Raw genomic sequence first — 25,543 nt, forward strand, 5'->3', positions numbered from 1 at the left:
CGAGTGGTTGTAGGGAAAAATATCAGAAGACACTTTTTGTAGCTGAGAAAATTCTCTTCAAAAAATGTCTCCTGACATTTTCCTCTACTACCAGTCGTTAGGGGATAATTTCACATTCAGTGAAATGTGAAAACTGAAATTTACGTTTACCTCAATTTCAAGATTCAAACGAAAAAATAAAACTTCTATTTACTCTTTATCAAGTGTCAATATATGACGAGTTTATTCGTAAACCTACAGCCATATAAAACACTATTATGGGAAGATTACGTATTATCATCATTGATTATTAACAATATTAATTCAATAGTTTCTAGATTTACAGCTATTGGTAATTCTTTTCTCAGCGCGTTTCTCAGTTTACGGATCTATTAAAATTCCCAAGTCCTTGGATTAATGATATTTGATTATTGTGATGGTGGATAAAAACACTAGAAATGAAATACAAAATTTTTGGAGGTTCTCTAGTCATGTAATTTACAAAGTAGCAGTTGAATATTTTTTAGTTAGATCGTTAACTCTTCATATTATGCAGCTTCAAGTCATCAATTGTTGATTTACTGAGTTGAATACGTGTTGCCTTTCATTCCCTCGATAATTCCCTATTAATTAATTAATTAATTAATTAATAATTAGTCATTCATTGATTCAATTATGGATTAATTTTGCATAGAAATTTTTTTTTCTCAACTTTAAAAAATCTTTCTGTTATTCTCGCCTACTGCACGATAGTAAACATCTAATTTAATGTAACATTGAAAGAACAATGAGTTGATAATTTATTATAATAGTCTAATTGTTCTCGAAGTAGACCACAGTCTATAGTATTGTGTGGAATATTCCAGGCAACATAATGGAAAATTTCTATCGCCGCATCTCGCAAGTGAAAATGGTAAATTTAAAGATTATTTACAGTCACATGTGGACGGTTGAATACATTGGAGTCATCTTGTCGATAGAAACGGCACGAAATGTTAGTTTTCATTTGTTGTTTGAGATTGAGCTTGGAACCCATTGTCGAAGGTTTTTTGATTATCATGTCATTTACTCGAGTTTTTATATCTTACGTCTGTAAGCTAGTGCGTTTGATTTAGATATAATGGTGGCAACCATTGGAGAAATTCGGATTTCAGTGACGTTTTTCATTAATTGGTTTAGAACTGTTCAAATGGTGAAGGGGCAAGACAGGTAACTCCTCAAGTTTTTTGTGGGTTTAAGGAGATTCAAGATGAGCAGTTGTAGGGAGAAATGTTGTAAAGAAGTTTTTTTGCCTTTGAGTTTAAGTATTGTATTCGTAAAATGGAAATTTTTTAATTTTTTGTGTCAGAATTACTTTTGTGTGCATTTATATTCTTGATTTCCTCAGTAGTATGGCCTAATTTTATGATATATGGACAACATTACGGTATATACTATTTCAATGAAGTAAATTTTTTTTCAGATTCTTCCACAACTTTACACTGAAACTTCAAAATTTCTGAAAATCTGTCTTTAGTTTTATTCATACAGGAAAAATTAATATTTTTGGAAATCGATTTTTGTTTTTTTTGTCCACGTTTTAGCGATGTGCAACTCAATGGGTTAAAAATTAAGGCATTTGGACGTTTTTGTAGACGTTGAAGCATTTCGACCGATTTTGACCCTTTGCAAGCTTCAAAAAATTACGGATTTTGGTCTTTTCATACTTTTTTTTCACTCACTTCATTGTTGTAGTCTATGTTATAGACTACAATAACTATCCCTACAACGCCCGACGATTTCCGAATTGCAATGTGGTCTCCCCTTAAATCATACGGAGGAAAGCACGAATCGAGCGGAAAGGAGGAAAGACTATCAAATTTATTGAAAAATAAAAATTTCCGCCCACGAAAAATTTAAAAAGATGAATTTTCTCATTGGAACTCACATCGAGTCGACTCAGTGTAACGAAAAATCTGTAGTTCCATTTTAGAGAGTCTAACGGATATTAAAAATGATAAAATAAATCATTTTACGTTGGAAATTTCCTCCTGTATGAAAAAGATCTTCTGCAATTTTCTCTTAAAACGAGTTGTTTTTAAGAAAAATTAAAAATGTCAAAAATTTATAATTTCACATCTTACGATTTCAGTCCCTCAAATTTTGCTGGATTTTGATATTATCATCCTGACAATAAATAGTTTTAGAGGAAAATGTACAACTGTATATGTATTATTTTTTGTAAATAACGAAATAAACCAATAAGTTCAAATCCTGTAAATAAAAAAAAGAAAATGTAACGACACATTCTTCATTAGAAATTGCATTATTTGCAAAAAAAATTCTTTTACCATTTCTCCCAAAACTGTTTGCTTCCAAATCAAAACGTTTACACGTCATGAAATATTTTTCATTATAAGTGTCATCCTCGCCACATTTCCTTACAAAATCTTGCCTCTCAAACCCATTTAACCCCTTCTCCACTGACCTTCCTCCCCCCAAAAGATACTTTCCCCATGCGAAATATAGGCGATAGATCTCAATACTCCTCAAATACAATATTCCCCTCCAAATCTCCCCACCTGCAGTCGTTACCCTACCCAATAATAGAAGCTACAATGCTACTCTGTATTACCTCGAAACACCACAAAAAGAAGACCTACAATAACTACACATACTCCTCTCCCTAATTTCAAAAATATTTCATTTCCCATATCAACTTACAACTATCCTCAAACTCTCTCCCCATAATTCTTCGTTTGTTCCAGTAAGTAGTAATTCTCCTAATCACTATAAACCATAAACATGAGGATTATTAGAATAATTACTCTATCATAAATAACGTAATGCATCCCAGTCACCATTGATATAAATACTTTGTCTAAATTTCCTCGTCACGACTCATTATGATCAGCAATGATTTTTTTTTCCATTTACAATTTTCCAGATAATTCCCTCTGATCGAAACTTTAGGCACTACAGCTAGGACTACCAAATATATAATAATTCTTTTTTTTTCTTGTTTCAAATAGTAAAAATTGTTAAATTACTAAAATATCACAACTAGAACCATCGATATACAGTTACAGTATTTCTCCCCTCATTTATATTATCATAATTGTTTTACTATATTTTATTATCATCGTTATTCATCGAGTTTAGCTGTTGCATTCAATAATTTTTATCTTGATCTACACGCTTACAACATAATTAGGTGCCCATTCATTATGTCGTGTTCAATGGAAATTATGGTAAAGTGGTTCGCGCACTAGTCGCTTGCATGACTTTATGAGTGACTATGCAATGTGGGAGGGTTTTATTATGTATTTCATCGAGTATAAAAGTCGAAGAGAAGTGAAAAATGTGAATAATTATAAAAACGTGAAGAGTTGACTTAACATTCATTATTTGAAGTGGAAATATCTCGGCAATGAGTTGAGTTATGAGGAAATGCGATACGACATTTTTTGTGGGAAATTTATTCCTCTAAAAAAAGATCTTATGACTTTTTCTCGTAAAACCACTCGCTTATGAGATAAAAGACAAATAATTAAATGGTCTATTCGACTTGTTACGTTGTATCATTTTAGAATTGAATTGGTTTTGATCATGAAGCTTCATTTGTTGAAAAATCGAAATGACTAAAGTCTGTAATGAAATAATTAATGATAATGATCTCTTGATATGGAAAAACTAATTCAATTGAATCATTAAAAAGTATGCATTAATAAAAATGAAAATATCTCAGTTATGAGTGCAATCACGAGAAAAACTTGCAGAACATTTTTCGTTTGAAAATTTTTTCCCTATAAAAAAGGTTTTATGACATTTTTTATCGTAAAACCACTTGTCTACGAGATAAAAAACAATTAAAGAAATTGTTTAATTAGACTTCTAACGTTATATCATTTTAGAACTGAATTAGTTTTGATAATGAAGCTTCATTCATTAATATGACAGTAAAATAGGCGAAATTGAAATGACTAAAGACTGCAATAGAATTGAAATGTGGAAGTAATTCAGTAATTAATAATAATGATCTTTTGATACAGCAACAAGCCATCTAATTGCATAATAATAATTAAAAAGTCGCTTATTACACTCACTATTAAAAGTGAAAATATCTCGGTAATGCGTAGAGTAACGAAAAATTGTGATATGCCATTTTTTATGGGAAATTTATTCGTCTAAAAAAAAGAGCTTATAACTTTTTCTCGCAAACCCACTCGTTAACGAGATAACAAGCAATTAATAAAATAGTTCAATGGACTTGTCACGTTTTATCACTTGAGTACTGAATTCGTTTTGATAATGCAAGTTAATCGATAAAAAGTAAACGTTAAATTGACTGAATAATTAAACTAAAAACAGAGATGACTAAATCTTGTAATACAATTGAGACGTGGAAGTAATGCAGTAATGAATTATGATATACAATTAAATATTAAACATGTAAAGTTACTTTACGATATTTAGATCCAAATATTATGATAAACATTTGTTTAATATTCTTCCCACTTATATCCAATGAGTTGATCATATAATATATTCTTTAATTTGGGCATATTCGTACTTGATACGCTAAGTCGTTAAACAGGCACATCAACTTGGTTAAATATGATTTTAGTCATATAATAATCTAGTATTTTCATTTAATACGCTAATAACGTATACCTCCCTTCAGTATTATCAATTGAATTTTGTTGATGGGGATGCTTTGTTGTGAACAGACCGAAACAATGATATTAACGTTGTTATTACGTCTTTGGAAGAGAGCTTGTGACACTCAATCAATCGTGAAACGTGAATTTATAAATTGTGAGAACAGAATGGGTTTTGATAATAAAAAGAACAAGTACAGGTGATGTTTAGTGGTTCAGTAATTGAATGATTCATTTATAACAGTCAGCTCTCTACACTGAATTGGTCAAACGTTTGGCTCATTCAACACTGCAACACATGTTTAATTTCATTTCTCGATTCGACAGGTAAAAGCCAATTAAAAACACTTACAAAATTTTTACACCAACTCTATCCTCTGTAATACAGATATAAATTTTTTTCACCATGATTGCGATTTTTGTTTAAAATTAGAGATTATTTATGTACATCGAACCCCAATTAATCCAGCAGATATAATCAAGCGTCTTTCGAGTAAAACATAAAGTATTATTTTTTTGTTGTCTAAAATGTAAATTATTGGCAAGCGAAGCTCTCCCAGTTTGTGAGAAATTAGGGGACTGGGATTTTACAAGCTCCAGGTGAAATTAATTATGATGAGGAAGATGATTATCAGGGATTATGACGGAATTCTATTAGGGGTGAAGTGGTAGAAGTGGGGTGTCAATTTGGCTTGAGATTTTGGTCTTTTTGAATGTCTGAATGTAAAGAAGATTCTGTAAAATTGGCATGAACTGATTTTTTTTTATAGATATGATACCATAATTCCACGAAAATTTCGCTATTTTTTTTAAATTCTGTAGTTATTTAAGAACTGGTTGTGACAGGGAATTATTTAATAATAAGTTATCACATTAGAAATTCAGTTATTAAACATCTGTGAAGACTATAATTTCATACAATTTTTGTAATTTTTTGAAGTTTACATATATTCTATGAAAACTAGGCGACAAGTGGAATTATTTACAAATGAGTAAACTTATTAAATCTGCTGTGAATTGATAAATTGGGATAAGTGATTTTTTTAGATTTTTTTGGCTAAATGACTTCCACACATTGATGAGAAGCGATTTAACAAAAAGAAACATTTTCGAAAAACAATCGATTTTGCTAGTTTACCAATTCACCACAAAAAATAGTTTCTGTTGAATCTCTGAATAATATCCATGTTCTGCAAAATTATCATGAACTGTTTTTTTTTTTACAAAAATTATACTACAATTTCACAAACATTTTCCTATCTCTCCACGGTTTCCAGATATTTGACAAAAACTAGTCATGAAAGTAAATTATTTCAAAATAACTCAACTGATTAGACATCCAGTTTTGATTGAATATGTCTGAGTTGACGAGAAATAGAAAATTTTTCTAAGAACTTTTCCTTACGCATTTCATTATTTTCAAAAAAGGTCGTTATCTTCCTGACTTTCCGAAGACTAATCAAGTGAAATTGATGAAATTTTTGTTAAACATCTTTAAACCCCAACGAGAAAACGAAATTTTCGTAAAAATCTTTTTTCAGAACCCTTCTTCTTCATCTGCCTCAGACATTCCCTAAAACCTAATCTCTTCGTAATTTAAATCGACTCCTTCTCTACCCCTCACCCAAACTAAAAAATATATCTAAACTCTAATAAACCCTCAGTTTCAAATGAGGTACTCGAAATAATGTACAGTACAGGAAGAACATGATTTGGCGGTGAACAAAAAAACTGTCTCTCAAACACAAGACGAAATCGTCCAAAAAATGTAAACCTACACCCCTATCCCTCATAAGTCCACATTTTCGTCGACGAATAATCACTTACGAAACTGAATATTCCATAAATATATTCCCTACGTGAAGAACGAAAAATTGAATGTGACTACTATTCAATCGTAAAAATAATATTAAACAATTAAAAACTAATTTTCAAAAGGCATTCCTCTATGTACATATTTGGATATTTCACAATTATTATTTACACATTGAAACCGAGCAGAATTGACTGCGCGACAATTCTTCCCAAAAGTTCATTGGGCTGTTAGAATAAACCTCACTCGTTCGATTGTTAACATTACTATCGCAATGTACAGTGATACGTACATTAAAATAAAAATCATCCAAACTTCCCCCACTTAAATCGACAAATAACTCAATTAATAATTCAGTGTAGTGAACAAATCAATCATTGAACTTATTTCCTACGAAAATCGATAATTTCCCACGACTTTCATAATTTCCAAATCAATTAATTCCCCAAAAACATTCTGGTTAAGCGCACAATACATCTTTAAACACGTAATTCACCCCTAAAGCCTAGCCAGTTATATACAATTACAAAATAATAAGTAAAATAATCTATTTTATACACGTATATGCGTTCAACCATACGTCGAAGAAACAAAATATAAAAATTACCAATAAACACTACCCCAAGCACAATTTTTTTCGTTTTCATTATCAATTTTTTGGCGAAAAAAAATTATTATCAAGCACTAGACTATTGATATTCCCTCAAAATATTTAAACACAAGTATCCCAATGAATATTAGTGTACAACACAGTCGTCCTGTTGACTTGGCCCAAAATTTGCATTAAAATCACAATGGCCTTACGAAAAAATTTCCCCTCTAGTTGCTGTTTCGTTAATTACAATTGACTCTTTCATTCGTATTGCTCGCCAATGAGGAGCTTGCAACTTATCATGCTTCCACCAAGGTTAACTCATTCGTAGTTGAAATACTCCCACTACTCCACAGGATTCGCTAAATTAAATCGTCAACATCTGGCCCGATACCTATTACATACCCTTAATAATGCCTTCATAAAAAAAATGCGACGAGCAATTGATTCATCTCACGTAATCCCTTCACCTGGTCATTTCTTCAAACACTTTTTAATTCGTTGACATTTTGATTAAAATATTGAGGCCTCACTAGTGGCCAGAGAACATTAAAAAATACGTCCAATCCGATTGAATATCTAGTTACTCGACAGAGTTTGTCATTTCGATTAATTTGCAGTGCATTTTTTCTTTTGCAAATGCAAAATTTGATTGGAGGCATTGAAATGCTCGTTTTTTAATGCTTTCGTGTAATTGGGAATTTTCCAGAGTTCGAAATCATCAGTAATTAAATCTCGGCTCGTTTATTCCGAGAGAAATCATTGATTTGGTGAACTGTAGGTTTCTCTCTCATGAATTCTCTCGATATTTAACTGCAAATGTGATTTTGCGTTCGTTCGAACGCTGGATAATTCACCTCCATATTCAAGTAAATCCTACCAGTCCGTTTTTTATGCACGTAAAACCATCGAATATGGTTCATTGAAAGTGAATTCATCATTATCGGACGGATTACGAATAGAAATGTGATGCATTGAACGAATTAAAATAATCTGACTGTGATTACGACCTAAAACAGCCCCACAAAACACAAAATTTCATTTATAGATTGAAATATAATTAACACTGATCCTCGTGCATTAACATATGCATTTGCGTTAAGAGATTAACAAATAATTCATTGTTTGCTGCATCACGTGGTGGTTTGATGCTTGTCGATTGACGAATCTCTTCGTTATTCTGGTATCATCGAGATTCGCATGGGGGAGGGGTGGGGGGATATTCGTCGGAATCGGTTTAGCCGAATTACTCGGTGAACCACAAGCCGGACGGTTGATATTGATGTTTAGCTGGCGATAGGGGTGCCAAACCGTAAACAGCTGTGGGCTGCATGTGTGCGGGCAGGGGATGCGCCGCATGACTTGCCAGCAGTGGTCTTGCCGAGCTATGATGCGCTGGTGGTGGAAGTGCACGACTAGAATCATACAACGTTAGTGGTGACGAGCTGGAAAAAATGAAAGAGATTTTGTTAATTTTTGCTGGTTGTAGATTGACTATTTTGGTTGTTTAAGGGGAGAATACCGTGAGTTTTAAAAGTCGCGGGCTATTGGAATGAGATTAGTCATACACTGTTGGAAAAAAAATGAAATTTCATGGAGAGTTACTAATTTTCAGGACAGTGACACTGAATGCAATTCAGGAGGGAAAAAATCATGAAATTTCAGGTTTCAGGGAAAATTCAGTAAAATTCCAGAATTTTAAGCAGCATAAAGACGAGAATTCCTTAATTTATTTGAATTTCCAATCTAATAGGGGAGGGTGGGGCAAAATGAAACAACCGTAAAACGACTATTTCACTCAATTCAAGCGAAAAACAAAAATTTTTTTATCAACTTTGTGGTTCTGAACGGAAGCATTGCAATCCTCCGATTTTCACATTCTCTAATTTTGATTGGTAATGACGTAGAATAGTCTGAAACGTAAAAATACGAAGTTTGGCGACCATGTCTGTATGTGACCATGTCCACCGCCCCCTTCCCGGTGGTCAATTTTTAGAATATTGAGTAATTAAGTGGCTAAAGTAATTCCAAAAAATCTGAAATTTAATCACATTATAGGCCCTAATGAGAACTAATTCTGTGCAAAATTTTAGCCCGATCGATCTAATAGTTTCAAAGAAAAAGCCATTCGTTTTTAAATCATTTTTCGGAAATATCTTCAAAACTAGTGGACCGATTTCGATTTTTTTGTTTTCAAAATATTCGTTTCGATGCCTTCTATCTAAATTAGTCAAAGCATATATACCGGTTCACACAAAGTTTTGGAGATATCCGCGTATTTCCGTTTTTTTCATAAAAAACGTTTAAACCCTCTAACTTGTGCAAAAATCGAGATATCGACTTGAAATTTGGACAGAATCTTCGTCTTGTGATAGAAATGTTTCATTTTGGAAATGGGTTCAATCGCATCAGTAGTTGCGGAGATATTCGACTTTTTCTGAAAATCTTTTACATGAAATATCTTCAAAACTACGCAACTGATTTCACTTTTTCTTTTTTCAAAACATTCGTTTCGATGCCTTCTGTCTAGATCAATCAAAACATATACACCAGTTCATATAAAGTTTTCGAGATATTCTCGTTTTTCCGTTTTTCCATAGAACAACTTTGTAAACCCTCTAGCTTGTGCAGAAATCGAGATATCAACTTGAAATTTGAACAGAAAATATGTATACGCGCTCATGCGAAGTAATCGAAACATTGGAATTTTGATAGCACCCATGAAAGTGGTAATAGCCATTTGAAATGTTTGCTGCTAGTTAGTGTTGTATAGCTATAAACTTTTGTAATATTTCAGACCATTCGGAAGCCCACCATCAATCTATTAATGGCGAAAAAAAAATAAGACATCACTCAGTGACATGCTTACTGTCACATGGCGCGCTGTCATGGTTCGCTGTCCCCTGCTTGTTTTATTATGGGGAGTACTGATGAGAATAATAATGTTTTATTCGCCTTATAATTCAGTTGATTACAATTCAATTGATTAGATTAGACAAATTACACTTTTTTTTTTCATTTGATTGAAATTCAGTATCACTTTTTCCTTTTTCCCAATCTGGGTCTCCCCCCTGGGCCTTCCTCTGGACTTCGATGCATGAAAAATCTCACTGCAATAGCCCGCAGCCTTTAAAACTCAGTAGTCTCCCCCTAAAGGGCCATTCGAATATTATGTGACATGATAAGGAGGGGGGGTCTGTACTTTGTGAGGCTTTATGACGAAAGGGGGTGGAGGTTGCTCAGGTTGTGACGCCACACCACATTATTTATCAAGTTTTAATCGAGGAAATCGTAAATCCAAAATCAATTTTAAATTTTGATTTAGGCCTTAGCTGAGTTTTTGAAGAATCTCTCGGAATCTAAGGGAAATAACGAAATTTTCGTAATGACCATTTTGGTAGAGCGAATTGAGGGCTACAAAAATGGCCTTGAGGAAAATTTTGCTATCTCCTTTAGATTCCGAGGTATTCATTGAAACCTGGCTAATAGTCAAAATTGACTTAAACCGTTTTACCGCTTCGCTACTGAATTTAATTAATAAGTTACGAAATGTTCAAAGAGCATCACAAGAAGATTTACCTGTCAACCCAATAATTTGCCTTCTTTTTCTTATTTAGGTCTTTTAAATTCAATTTTATGAAGAAACTAAAATATATCGTCATAAGGGGGGTCTAAAGGTTCCGATAACGTGTGACATAATATTAGAATGACCCCTTTAAATTAGCTTTAGCCTTACGATAACTTTAAAGATCATTGAAAACTGCACAGAATTTCCAGAAATTTTAATTAGATTCAGAATCGTAATTTTAACGGCCGGTTTGGTTTTTTGACGGAAAAATGTCGATAAATCAGGATTTAAGCTAGTGTCTTGAGTGAAAATCAACATGTCCGTTACGATTAAAGATTAAAATCTGAATCGAGAAATTTCTTACACCTCGCAGAAAATGATTGACCATTTTGTAAGCAATTTTCATTATTTATTTATGAAAAGAGAATTTAAAATTTAAATGATACTAATTAGGTACGATTTTTTTCAAAAATTTCTCATGCAATTTACTTACAAAATTCAAGAACTGAAAATATTCAAATCTATTTTCCTATAGGTTTCCTATAGAAATTCTACTAGAATTCTACTGAAATTGTATTGAAAAGTATGGAACTTTGTCATGCAGATTTTTGAAGAATATTTGACGGCATAAAAGTCAATAGATGTTGATTCCTCTCTGCAACATATTTTGTTGGGATTTTTTATACAAGATTTCTTGAGCATAAATTTTTCAATTTTGTGATGAGAAAGAGAAAAATATAGTGAAACAACCAAAATTTCTCAGGAGAATAATTCACGAGAGAGAAAATTCATTGACTTCTGTCAATTAAATATTCGTCTGCATCATGTGAATGCACAATTTTGAATAAAAATAATCAAAAAACAAGAATAAAATATCCAATAGAATTTTAACAAAATTTCCTAGCGAAAACTCCAAGTTCTCCTATGGATTTTTTTCACACGTCACGTGATAAAAATTTGAAGAAAATCATGAATAATGGGTGTAATTCAAATTATATTTTGCAAGAAGAAGATTCCTCTTTTAAATATTCAAACCGCTTCGCGATTGACTGAATTTACTGAGAATTTCATTTTATGGGAATGATTTATACACTATAAAAAAGAAAATCAATTTCCGCTGAAATTCTGAATTCAAAAAATCCCAAGAACGCCATTGCCCTCGAATATCGTCAATAGAATTAAAATTTTCGATCTTTCTACTCCAAAAACACAGGCAATAAATCTATATCCAGATGCCGAATACGTGAGGTGAAATACTCTACAGCATTCCCGAGCATTTTCCATGTTTTCGATCCAACATCAATTTCTAATTCTCTCAACGATAAATTCAGAAAACAATGAGTGGAAATAACGTAAATAGAATGATATAATCTACAATAAACTAATGCACTAAGTATAAATGTAGTAATAAATTGGTACACACATGCATGCATCAACTAGTTGTCTAGGTACCCACCCGGGTGTGAATCCCTGGTAGGTGGGCACTTGCTGTTGCTGTATCGCAGTGGGAGCTTGTGATGGCGCAGCAGTTACGTAAACAGGGGGTGGTACAGGATGTCCACGTGCGCGTACATGAGCATACTCCTGGTAAAGGGGCTGACCAAGATGTTGGCTGCCCCCTACAACAGGACCAGCAGCTGGACTCCGTCCACCACCAGCGCCACCACCACCACCCCCGGGGCTCAGATGGACAGGATGCCCGTGGTGGCTGTGGCCATGACTCGGATGTGATGCTGAGGCCACCACCTGGCTTTGCCTACAAAACCCAATTTACAAAAAAAATCTCAAACTTTATTATGCAATTATTCATTCTCACGAGTGGTTTGGTTTTTTCCATCTGAATTTATGTTTGTCCCTGATTTTACGTTTTGCTCTACTTTCTATGTGTAATTATGTTTGGGCCTAAATTTATGTCTGCACTCAAGTTTTGCCTGAACCTGAATTTATGTCAGATCCTAAATTCATGTTGCAACATGAATTTCTACCTGAACCGGAATTCAAGCTAGAACTTGAATTACATGTCTTGTACTCTGTCTGAATCTACATCTAGCCCTGCATTCATGCCTGAACCTGATTTTGTGCCGAAATCATTATTTATGCCTGACTTTGTCTACAAGACCAATTTACAAAAAAAAAAACGTCTCAAACTTTATTATTCATGCTCACGAATGGTTTGGTTTCTTCAATTTGAATTTGTTTGCACCTGATTTTAAGTCTGGACTCTATTCTCTGTGTGTACACCAATTTGTGCCGGAATTTATGCATGTACTCAAGTTATGTCTAAACCTGAATTCATGCAAGTACTCAAGTTATGCCTTAACCTGAGTGCATGTCAGATCATAAATTTATGTCTCAACCGTGCCTGGATCGATCCTTAGGTCCGAAATTTATTTTATGCCTGAACCTACATTTATGCCTGGATCTAAATTTCTTTCTACAGTCGAATTTAACTCTGACTCAGGATTCAATTCTGGATCAATATTTATATCTGAACATAAATTTTAGCCTGGACCTAGAACCAAGTTTGGACCCGAATTCATGTCAGATGTTAAATTGATGTTTCAACCTAAATTTCCTGCCTGGACCGATCCTTAGGCCCGGAATCGATTTATGCCTGAACCTCCATTTATACCTAGATATAAAATTGTTTTTACAATCAAATTAAATTTAATAAGTTAAATGTGCTGCTCAATCGACGTATGGACAAACGTTATGTCTGACCCGCAATTCACGTCAGAACTTAAATTAATGTCTGAAATTACTTTCGAAATAATTCGTCCATAATGTCCTTCAGACAGGATTCTTCCTCATCAACCCATCTATCAATCGATTAATCAATCAATCAATCAATCAATCAATTAAAATAATAGAAACCATATTAATAAATCATAATGCAGTGTAATCACTCGTGAAAAAATCTCTTCTGATGCAAATAAATTGCCAGTAAAATAAGTAAAATTTCTCATGACGTGCAAAACTCTCGTCGCAAGATTCACATGCACTGTAGCATGAATTCAAAAGAAAGTCCTACCTGTACTGATGCACTGGATTGGCGACAGCCCACTTCTGATGGTCTCTCGAGTGGGCAACCGGTGGCTGGACGTACTCGTGCTTGTACTCAGCCCGTTTAGCCGGCCATGACACACGCTTCTCAGCACCAGTAGTGTAAACAATATGCTGCTCCTGAAGGTGCGGATGCGCGCTACTCGTGGTCACATACTGCAATAAGTAGTCATGCATGTCATAGACGTCAGCCTAGAAAAACATTTCCGAGGGAATTGTTATAAATTGGTAAATTGTTTTTTGAGAATGGCTGTTTCACTGATAGCATCAGATTTTTCTGAAATGGTTACGATCGAATGAGATTATGCGGTGGGTAATGGGAGGGGAGGGATGAATGAATGAATCAAGGAAACTTGTATGTAGATGAAAAAATTTCATTTCAGGGGCAGAGATGGCCATCAATCACTGACTTCCTTAATATTAAGAGAATTTGAACCTTACATTGATTAAGTTCACATGTAATCATCCAAATAAAAATATAATAAAATAATTGATAATATGGGACTGTCTATGGTCCATTGAAGAAATAATACTAAATTTCATAACAAGGATTTTCGATTCTTCCTAAGTAAATTATTGATTGATACAATACTTCGGAATTTGAATATTTAATTGATGATTGATTTGACAATGAAAAATTGTAGAGTAATATCAACTAATTGACTAGTTGAAAATTTGACGGCAATTCTAATTTATGATTATGGCTACCTCTGTTCACGAGGGGTTGATGTTTCAATAACTTGAACAAATTCTACTGATTCTACAAATTCTACTGATTTAAAATCTTAACTTCATTGGAAGGAATAATTATTGCATTACTTGATAAAATTCATTTGATTTGGACGCTTTCAGTGCCTTTAATTTAGAATTCTCCATTTAAGAGGAATCGAATGATAATTTATTGAGTTGAAGCGAGTGAATCTACTTGTAATCACGGTAGTTGCTCGCTTTGAACAAAGAAGTTCGTGAATTAGAGATTTTATGAACATCTATAGGAGTCCATATTGTTATGTTCATATTCAGTGAAATCCTCATTTCGAGGTAATCGATTTTTCAATTATTTAAACGGGAAGAAACAAAAGCGTAGATAATTCCACTTATTAACGAAAATCTTTCCTTCATGGAAAGGAATAATTATTTCACAAATAGATGAAATCCATAATTTAGTTCCTTTCATCGCCTTCATCTATAATTCTTCATTTGAGAGCATTTGGGGTTCTATATCGACTTGAAAGTCGTGACGTAGTGAATCTCCATATAATTAATGTAATAACCGGTTTGAAATAATGAACGTGCGTAATTGGTGATTCCATTTCTCTCCGTTAGTGTTTGCTGAATTAAAATCAATAACTACCCTGGGTATGGTACCTATTCACTCTGTGATTAAAATATTTAGTAATACCCCAAGAGCTTCAAAATTATCGGGTATTTCCCGATAGCTTCGTTGCAAACAAATGAGTGTGTCAAGTTTTGCAGGTTAAAAAATCCCGAGCGCTTGCACGAGGGATTTTTCTGCAAAACTTGGCACGATGGTTTATTTGCAGGAGAGCTTGAGGGAAATACCCGATTAATTTTGAATCTCGAGGGATATTTGTCGGATTATTTTTCCCAATCGGATTTTGGCCAAGCAGAGTGCAGCGGACAACAGCAGGAGGTGAATTGGGGAAGATTTGAACAAATTACGTTAATAGAATAACCCGATTTCCATAGATTGTCAAATATATGATTCCATCTGAAATGAGCCGAAAAAATGAAGAGCTACTGCGAAATATTCAGGTAAAAAAATGAAGAACTACTGCGAAATATTGAAAAGCTAGGAGGAAATATCCGAAATAAAACTGCCGGGTAGCTTCAAATACTGCGCTCTGATTGGTCGAAATCCGATTGAGAAAAATAATCATGGAAAATGAGATTAATTATTATTATTTCACCTGATAGGTCGGTGGCTCCTTGCAGGCTGGCGCGTGGCACGGATGTGGAGCGAGATACTCAACTCCTGGCTCCGGTTTCGTTGCTACATTTATCATGTTGCACTCTGATTGAACTTTAGCCAGTAGCCGCTTTTTCTGTGATTGCGAATAGCCAGAACTGCAAAAAAAGAAGCAATTTACATTTCCGTTACTCATGAAGAAATTTCAATGTAAATATTATATAAAACGTATACATTAATAACGGAATGTACATTTTATCAAACATTCAATACTCTGATTCCACGTTCTAATTTTTTTTGTCGTTTAACGAATCATCTTGAATTGAAACTCGATGGAGAACTTTTACTGATATATTTTAGGATTTTTGGAATGGCTTCAATGTTTCCATGCAGAAGCAAAACAAATGGCACAAATGACACCGGTGATTTAGGCCTGAGCCAAGTCAATTTATTCACAATAGTTTAGATGAACTGCACAAAAATAAATAAACGAACTGTTGATAATTGTCCTTGATAATTGTCTAATAATGTTCGTTGAAGCACTGGGGAATTTTCAGAGTCTAAAAATTTTATTTTCCTACTTTTTGGATCATAATGGGTTAATATCTCTCTAGATTATTAAAATCCAAATCGACTTCTGGTGATGAAAATTTGGTACTCAAAATTAAGACTCGAAAATTAAGGGATCGTGAGGGTCAGAATAAGGGTCATGAGGGTCAGAGTAAGGGTCACGAGGGTCAGAATAACAGCGACAAGAGTCAGAATAAGGGTCATGAGGGTTAGATTAAGGGTCCCTTAAAACAAATTCAAAACTAAAATTGAAACCATTACAAAGCATCCATTGGAAAGCAATAAAAATAATCATCAGTTGAGACACAAATAGTCCCACATACCTCACGTGATGCTGGGGCTGCGGTTCATGCTTGATATGCTGGGTAGTCTGCTGATGCTGTTGATTCTGCGACAAATGCGAGGGAGGGTACAACTGGGTGTGCGCCCTTCCAGGACTAGCTTCTCCGTCGCTATCACCCACAGTTACACAACTTATCACATTTTTCCTGTGCGCCCTTGTGCTCCCATGTGAGTTCTGGCCATGAGCATGAGGCTGACTCGTCGAATGCACTGATTGAGAATTTTGGATGATTCGAGGTGTCGATTGAGTGCTGGAACGGAAAAAATATCGAATTTCAATTGAAATTCACGGATTTGGAGTGAAATTATGTTAGTGGAATGTTAGCAAACATCCGCCATTCGAGTCCTCCATTGTGATCCCTGTATTCAATATGCACCCACAGCATGGCTGGATAAATGTTTCATTTGGGTTAATCAATTAATCAATAGGTCCAATAGAGCGTCCGTAATACCGTGTGATTGGCATTAATGAACGAATTATATGTGCGTCCCTGATTACCATTAGTTATGATTACTGTTATTCATGACAATTTTACTCTATGAAGGGGCACATTTTCAGGGAGAGTTGCTGTGCATAATGGGTATTGCTGAAGATTTCCGTTAATTAGAGATAATGAAATGATCGGTTTTACGAAGTTTTGAGTAGTAAGGACTATTCAAATATTACGTCATACGTCTTTTAGAGTTTTTAGACCCCCATTACCCTCAATCGCAACCTGTCACAAACAGATCCTTTCTATATTAACGTTACAAAATCGACGATCCGCCCAAACTTCCGTTATGGCGATAGTTTTAATTTTTTTCATAAAATTGAGTTTAAAAAATGACAATACACTAGCGAAGGGGTAAAACGATTCAAGTCGATTTAGCCCTTAGCTGAGTTTTCAATAAATATCACCGAATCCAAGGGAGATAATGAAATTTTGGTAATAATCTTTTTTGTAGCCTTCAAATGATTCTACAAAAAAGGTCTCGAGAAAAATTTTGATATCTCCCTTATATTTTGAGATATTCATTGAAAACTATTTAAAATTGACTTAAACCGTTTTAACGCTTCGCTATTGAATAAGAAAAAGAAAGCGAATGATTAGGCGAACGATTAAATCTTAATGCGATGCTTTCTGAACATATCGTAACAAAATGCCTCTTTGTAAATATTCGAAATAGTTTGAAGAATTGATGAAACCTCTGTTTTTTCGGGAGAAAAGTGGTCGAGAGCAAATTACAATTTGCGATTTTCTCGATTAAAAATGACGAAATATTTGAATTTTGAACTTCAGGGGTTGTGTGATATTACCTCGGGGTGAAATAGAAAAATGATTGCAGAAATTTCATATTTTTCATGAATAAATATGAAGTGAGTGGATTGAAATCGGAATAATTCAATCTGTAATTGTGGGATTGTCTAGTTCAATTCACATGAGATTTTTTTCCGAGAAATTGATGTGGGGGTTTGGTTTAAGGACGGTCGTGGGGTTTGTGCGTAGTGGGGAATGGAAGATTTTGTGAATGAAACTAATGACGTTGGGTATAAATAGACACCCTCGGTTTTTTCCATAAAAATTCAACAACTTCGCACATTGCAATAATTGAACCATGATGAAATTCCCGACTAATTGAAGCAATTTCGCATTTCTCTTGAATTATGTTGGAAATTTACGTTGTTTAGATTGAATTCGCCATAATAATTATGAAAATTATCTGCAGTTTCGAAGCCCAACTAAAAATTCAGTAGCCAAGCGGTAAAACAGTTCAACTTGATTTTGACTATTGGTCACATTTCAATGAATATCTCGGGATCTAAGGCAGGTAGCTAAATTTTTGTTATAACTTTTTTTGTAGGCCGAATTCAGATCTACTAAACAGGTTATTACGAAAATGTATGTATCTTCCTTAAATTCGGAGATATTCCTCGAAAACTCTACTAGATGTAAATAAGGATGGCTATGCATTTTCGGAAAATTTAATTTTTTTCATGTTCCAGCAAAATTTCGTAATTTTTTAGACTAAAGTCCCCAGTGAATGTCTTCTGCAAACCGCTCCCAAGTATATCCTTTAACCAATGTACACCAGCAATGTGAGCCCATAACAACCCATGTTGTATTCACTCAATACCTTCGAATGACTTCCTCGCGAACGGGACGTCGATCGCCAGACAGGTGGCATGCTAACCCTTGGCAAGCTCCACACTGACGGTCTCCGCAACTGTTAACGACATCATGCATGATTCTAAACTGATACACGACATCACGACATTTGGGAATCGACATTTTCGTGAATCAATGGGGCTGATATCAGCGCGTTTCCCATAATTCTCTCAATTTTCCTTTTTAAGCCAACTAAATATTCGTAAATATTGCTGAAAATATTCTTGAACAAAGTTTTGTATCAAAGGGGTAAAAAAGAATAATTTACTTTCGCTTGAGGATCAATTTAAAAAACCCGTTTCTAAATTCAAGATGAATAGGGAAATTTTCGTGAAATCTTTCTTCTTTTTTATTAAAAGTTTTTCTTTGTAAACCGAAAAATTCTGTTTTTTTTTCCAAAGAAACATTCTACTTTTACTTCAAATATCTTCATAAACATTGAGAAGTTATAGAGAACTTTAGCGTGAAAAATTGAGGGATTTTATGAGGAATAAAACGTTCTTGTATTCATGTCTCTGCAAATTACAATTCGTAGAAACGTGAGTTGAAAACGATTCCATTTTCTATGAAATTCTCTGCATTTTTCATATTGGATATCTCAATATTTCGTGAGATATTTGTATTGAATTGAAAATTTTATCTGAGACGTAAAGTACATTCGAACGGATAGTCTTGAATTCTCAATATCTTCTGATCAAAGGATAGAATTTAAATTAATCATCTAGAATTATTGACGATTCAGAACGACTCATTTTACTTCCTTCATCTTTACAATTAGACTTATCCTGTTCTAATTTCTAAATGAAAATGACCTACAGAAATTAAAAATTAATATGTAATAATGATAATGTATGGAAGGAGTGGTTCATCTTGAATTCTCAATGTCTCCTGATCAAATGATAGAATTTGAATTAATCAGGATTCATTCTCAAGCTTGAAAAATACCTTTTTAAATTGAAAGAAAAAATCGTTAAATTTCTCTTTGTCGATCTAGAATTATTGATAATTAAGAACGACTCATTTTACTCCCTTCATCTTTACAATTAGACTTATCCTGTTCTAATTTCTAAATGAAAATGACCTACAAGGATTGAAAATTAATATGCGATGATGATAATGTATGGATGGAGTAGATCATTTTGAATTCTCAACATCTCCTGATCGAATGATAGAATTTGAATTAATCAGAACTACTTTCAAGCTTGAAAAAACATCGCCAAAATAACAAAAAAATCGTTGTTTTGGCGATTAAGAACGACCCATTTTCCTTCCTTCATCTCCACAATTAGACTCGTACTGTTTCAATTTCAAAATAAAAACGCCCTACAGAAATTAAATATCAATCTGCCATAATGAGAAGTTACGTATGAAGCAAATAAACAAAAAGGAAAAGTTTACGAACCATTTTCCAGGTGTTTCATCCTCGCTATCACTGATAGTAATAACCGATACAGCTGGAGAAGGTGTGTCATGAATAGTGATTGTCTGCTGTCGTACAGCCGCCACCTGCTGATGCTCAGCATTATGATTGCTAGCGTGTTTTCCACTGTGATGATGCGACGACTGGACTGTCTGCTGCTGCCAGTGGCCATTCGATGGTGAATGTCGCCTCATGCTGCTCGGTGGAGTGCTCTCCTTCACTCGTTTCTTCACCGGACTCAACTGCTGCGTCTCCTTCTTGTGGTCATGCCGGTGTTGAGATTGCTGGGGCACTGTCAGGTGATGCTGGTGATGCTTTGTGACACTTCGTTTGCCCCAGCTCTGAGGCGGATGCTCCACTAATGCGCTCGTGTTGTACACTTCAGTTACGGGGAACACGGGACGCTGATCCTTCCCCAAAACACATTTTGTTAATTTTTTTTTTTTTTTGTGGAACTTGGTGGCTTTGGGAGACGATTAAAATTGAATGGCTATTAAGGGGAGACTGCTATGAGTTTTAAACGTCGCGGGTTATTGGAGTGGGATTTCTCATGCATTGAAGATGGATTATATCTTATCGTAAAAAGGAGAAAGGAAATCGATCTCGAAATATTTCGAAAATCTCGAATAAGCGTAAGCGTAAAACTAAAACCGCAGCGCCACTACGTAACGAGATGGGGAGACGCGTGCGTAGCACGCGCGGCCGATTTCGTATGTCTAAAAACGACTAGTTAGGGTAAAAAAATTGTTTATTACTTAATGTGTCTGAAGTGATGGTTAAAGTGTTAAATATAGCCCAGGGCCTCCAATTTTTCAGCTACAGAAGTTTTTGTTTTTCAAAATTGTTGAAAAAATGTGTACAATAACAGTTACGAATTTTTTTTTTTAACTTCAACTCCTACATACCTAATTTCGTTATTTTTTAAATGAAAAATTACATCATTCATGTAAAATAGCCCGAAAAATGTTTCTGAAAGAATCAAGAATACAATTTAAAATATTTTAAGGATAATTTTTCCGCCTATTTTACATGAATGGCGTTAATTTTTATATTAAAACGAAGTTAGCTGTAGAGGAGTTGAATATTTGAATAAAGTTTGAATATTTAGTCTCAAATTACCCTGAATTTTCAAATTAATTTAAAATTCAAAAATAAATCTACCTACATTTTCATAGAATGATTGAACTGAAATTTATCATTTCCATTGATTCCTTCAAAAAAAAGTCAATTTTTAATGACGGAAATTTCCAAGAACTACATACATTAGAATTTTAATTCAAAAATTATCAACAACCTAGAAATTGTCTGATTTGAACATAAAAACTTTCCAGACATGAATTCTTTACCTCTTAATGTTCATCACAAAATGTTTGAGATTTGATAATTACCAAAGTACGATTTTTTGATCGACTCAAAAACTCGTTCAATCAAAACTTCAATTAAAATTTCAATCAAAATTTCAATTACCATTCAAAAATAAGTTCACCTTACTGTTCCCGATTGCTATGTCTTTTCACAGAGTAATTGAACTGAAATGCATCATTTCCATTGATTTCCCCATTAAACAGTCAATTTTCAGTGACAGAATGTCTAAAAATTCCAGTGTAACTCCCACTTGACAAAAATTTCCAAGAACTACACCGGAAATTCAATTCAAAACTTATCAACAACCGACAAGTTGCCTGATTTGAACATAAAAACTCTCCAAACATGAATCTTCCACCTCCAAAAATTCCTCACAAAATATTTGAGACCTGATAATCCCCAAAGTATGATTTTCTGATCGACTCAAAAACTTCTTCAATCATATTTTCATGCTGCTAGCGCCCAAATCCTCAACTGGAAAATCCTAAAGAACTCCAACCCTTTCAACATTACCTGTATGATAGCCGAGCTATCAACAATGAGAGGTCTCCCCCAGTCTCCAGCATCGCTGAGCAGTGGCTGTTGAATGGCAGCATGTTGAGGAGGCAATTGTTGCCAACTGGGCACGATGGCGGCCATTTGCCGACTGCCCCCAGGCCACGATGTTTGCACAGCATTGGTGAGCAGCATTTGCCTTCCAGTCTCCACCATGGAGACCGGCACAGCGGCGTACTGTTGTTGTGCAGCAGCAGCAGCTGCAGCCACTGCCTGCTGAGAAATAATCGACGGTTGAATCTGCAGTGGTGCCTGCTGTGCCTGCGGTGGTTGTGCCACAACAACATGTTTAGCTGGGCTCGGCATAGTCTGATAACCAGGTGGTGGACAGAGTATTCCTGGGACAAGTTGATGGGGAAAATCGTGAACACCACTTCTGCCACCATTGGAGCCACTCGATGAGCCACTGTACTGCGTCGCCCTTCTCGTACTATTGCTGTATATCTGGTACAAATCTCCGTATCCAGTCTGGGCTGTTCTGTGCTCTCTGACTAGTCTCTGGACTTGATTGTTGAATGTCAGGGTAACTGCACTGCCATTCGTCGTGGGAACGAAATTAGCGACGAGGGAGGTTGGAGGCGGTGGCTGGGGCGCTGGGGGCGCCTGGTGGTGCGTTGGACTTGCTGTGAAGTCACCGGCTCGCCGGCATACCTCCATCATCTGGACTGATGCCTTTACGTTGTTGCAGTGGGCGTAATCCACGAGATGGGCCAGCGTAACAAATGCGTGGTTCAGGGCTTCTCCAGGGGTTATACGACGCTCCTGGAGGGAAATTTTTCAGATATTAGGGGAATGATTTTTAGGGTGGGGAGAGTTTTTTGAGGGAGGTTCATTCTGTGAAGAACAGTTTTTAGATTTTCGAAACGAAAGTTACAAAAATACTTTTTTTTTGCATGAAAATTATCTGTGACAGATCAAAATAAATTTTGATTTTTTTGCAACTGAAAATTCAACTAAAAAACCCAAGATATTAATTTTTAACAGTTTTTTGGATATGATTACCAATTCCCGATAGTTAATTATGAAAAATGGAGGAGATTTTTGGAGGAGCATTTTGAAGTTGATGTGTCAACGAAAAAAATCGTGATTTTCAAAGATTTGAATTTAGAATGAGTGAATTTCCATAAAAATAATGTGAAATTAATCGAAACTTCTGTGCAGTCTACACTTCACTCCACACAAAGGTCCTCATAAAAATATCGCTATCTTCCTTAAATTTAAAATTATTCCAAAATAATTAAAATCTCACATGAAAAAAAATTGTCTCACCTAGTTTTAACACATTATAAAAATAAACTTCCATTATCTGCCAATGAAACTACTCTACACTCAACTGTGGTCATTTGATAATAATATTTTAATGAGTATAAAAATGACCATTCATATTGTAAACGGATATTCTTTAATGTTTTTACTTTGTCATTTACTTTTGTCCTTTGGGCATTTTTTATGTACGTCACTAATTAAAAAACTTCAATCCATCTATCTACATCATGAATTAGATATTACTACCTGGTCCATCGTGAGCATCCGTTTGAGAAGATCAATAAACTCCCGTCTATCAGCCTTCTCAGCAAGCAGCTGTCCCCCCTCCAAATCAGTTGGTACATTAACTTGTCCAATGTCATCCAGACAATTGAAAATATATTTCCTAGCCTCCTTGGACTTTATACCAGTCTCAGCCTCATGCTCCTCAGGTGTTTTTAATCGCCAAAACGGATACGTGCTGTCCATATCGCGATAAAAAAATTTTGTCGTTTTGCTGGCATTATTGAGCATGTGTTCAGTCGGTAGGCCCTGTGTCTGGCTTATGTAGCGTATCTGATCGTACTCGGAGCTGCCAGGATAGAGGGGCCAGCCGAGAAACAATTCCGCAACAACGCAACCGAGGGACCACATGTCAATAGCTTCGCAGAAAGGCAGACCTAGGATGATTTCCGGTGCACGATAGTATCGTGACTGGAGATAAGTGTTGCATACAGCTTTTGATACGTGGGAGGCAGAACCAAAGTCAATGACTTTGACGCGATAGGGCTGACGCACTGGATCCACCAGCATTATGTTCTCGGGTTTTAAGTCCGCGTGAATCAGGCCCAGTTGCTGAAATTCAAACATTTTTTTATTTGTAAGATAAATGATCTCATTTACTCTCGTGGAGATAAGATGAACACATCATTAGTCCAATATTTCTATCGAAATGAGCGTGAAAATGCGATAATTTAAATTAGATGTCAGAGGGTAAAACCTTCAGAATTGGAATTTACTTATATTAATCATGATAATTACTATTTTTTAATAAATAATCGTCCATAAATCTGAAAAAATCTATATCCCTACGCTCGCTCACTTGTCCCCATGTACGTTTGACACATGTCCCTATCCTCGTCTCGTGATTTTAGTGATATGAAAATGTTATATCCGAACTAATTACACCGTGAGCATTCGATTTTGTGATAAAACAACATTAAAAAATATCTCGAGGCACAAAATTATATTTCCATTGGACAGTCCAACCTTTTAAATGATTTTTCATCCGTTTAGTCCGTTACCAGTTGACATTTGGTTGCAAAACGAGCATAGGACCAATGCCATTTTCATTGTAATTATTCTTTTAATTGCCATTATTTCAGTGAAATATCAAGATATTACTATAATTTATGCATTTTTATTAAATAAACTATTGGAAAACTCAGTCAAGGGATTTTTAATCCCATTTTACTATTATAATGGAGATATCAACATTTTAAAATTGTGAGTTTCTTAACTTGCAACTTAAGAATTCACTCTGTTGTAGCACGAGTTGATGTGAACGGGATTTTTTTCTGTTATCAACTGTTCATTACTGTCTATAACTTTTCGTATTAATTAAAATAATAACTCCAATCGTATTTCAGTCTTAATAGATTCTTAGGACTGTCAAAATGATTGAAATGTGATAGCTGGCAGCATCTGAATGAGTTTAGGGACAACAACGGTTCAAAATGAATCAAATTAAAATCTTTAAGGTTCAGAATAGGACTTAAGCAACAGCTTATACTGTTTAATTACAATTATTGAAAAGAAATTCAGCAATGAAAATTGCCGAAGTTTTTGGATATCCTTAAGTTTCATTCAAAAAATTCGGAAAAGCTTAGGCATCATCAGCATCATTCTAATTACAATTTCCCAAGTATCAGTGCCTTCCCAAAAGTGACTCTTTATAAATAAATAATGAAAATCTTTCAAACATTGACTGTTCATAAATGAATAATAAAAATGTTCAAATACTTTTTTTTCACGAAATAAATTTATGGGAATATACCTATGTACCTATGTAAATATGTCATTAAAATCCGTGAAGATTTCATATTTTACACTCAGGAAAAATATAATTCTGCCAACCAAATTTATTTCAGATAAGAAGTTATAGTGAAATGTTGTGCGGAAATTACAGGCATGTGTTTCTTTGGAATAAATTCGATTGGCAGAATTATTTTCTCAATGTACGGGAAAAAATCAAGATGATACTCGAGAATTCTCTATAAATTTTTATCTCCCCAATGTGCGCAGTTGCAAAATT

The 25,543-nt window shown here is 34.6% G+C and overlaps 1 protein-coding gene across 5 annotated transcripts in view; it reads right to left on the reverse strand.

Moving 5' to 3' along the window:
* Positions 1–206: 206 nt before the first annotated feature.
* Positions 207–25,543, reverse strand: part of LOC107039573 (homeodomain-interacting protein kinase 2) — a 68,083-nt gene continuing 42,746 nt past the window's right edge. Inside the window, exons 6-13 of one of the 5 annotated variants that reach the window (XM_015259307.1) lie at positions 23,497–24,084; positions 21,943–22,746; positions 20,047–20,468; positions 16,479–16,748; positions 15,587–15,743; positions 13,624–13,847; positions 12,049–12,348; positions 207–8,469 (exon numbers count right to left, since the gene is read on the reverse strand). In XM_015259307.1, coding sequence (XP_015114793.1) covers positions 8,271–8,469; positions 12,049–12,348; positions 13,624–13,847; positions 15,587–15,743; positions 16,479–16,748; positions 20,047–20,468; positions 21,943–22,746; positions 23,497–24,084 — 2,964 coding nt within the window. In that variant the 3' untranslated portion in view covers positions 207–8,270. Of the gene's footprint in view, positions 8,470–12,015; positions 12,349–13,623; positions 13,848–15,586; positions 15,744–16,478; positions 16,749–20,046; positions 20,469–21,942; positions 22,747–23,493; positions 24,085–25,543 lie in introns of all 5 variants that reach the window. The other 4 variants (XM_015259283.1, XM_015259300.1, XM_015259292.1 and 1 more) reach the window with 4 other exon arrangements.

This window comes from Diachasma alloeum, unplaced genomic scaffold (assembly GCF_001412515.2).
Source record: "Diachasma alloeum isolate Michigan unplaced genomic scaffold, Dall2.0 Dall_scaffold_00178, whole genome shotgun sequence".
In the NCBI taxonomy this organism is placed as follows: domain Eukaryota; kingdom Metazoa; phylum Arthropoda; class Insecta; order Hymenoptera; family Braconidae; genus Diachasma; species Diachasma alloeum.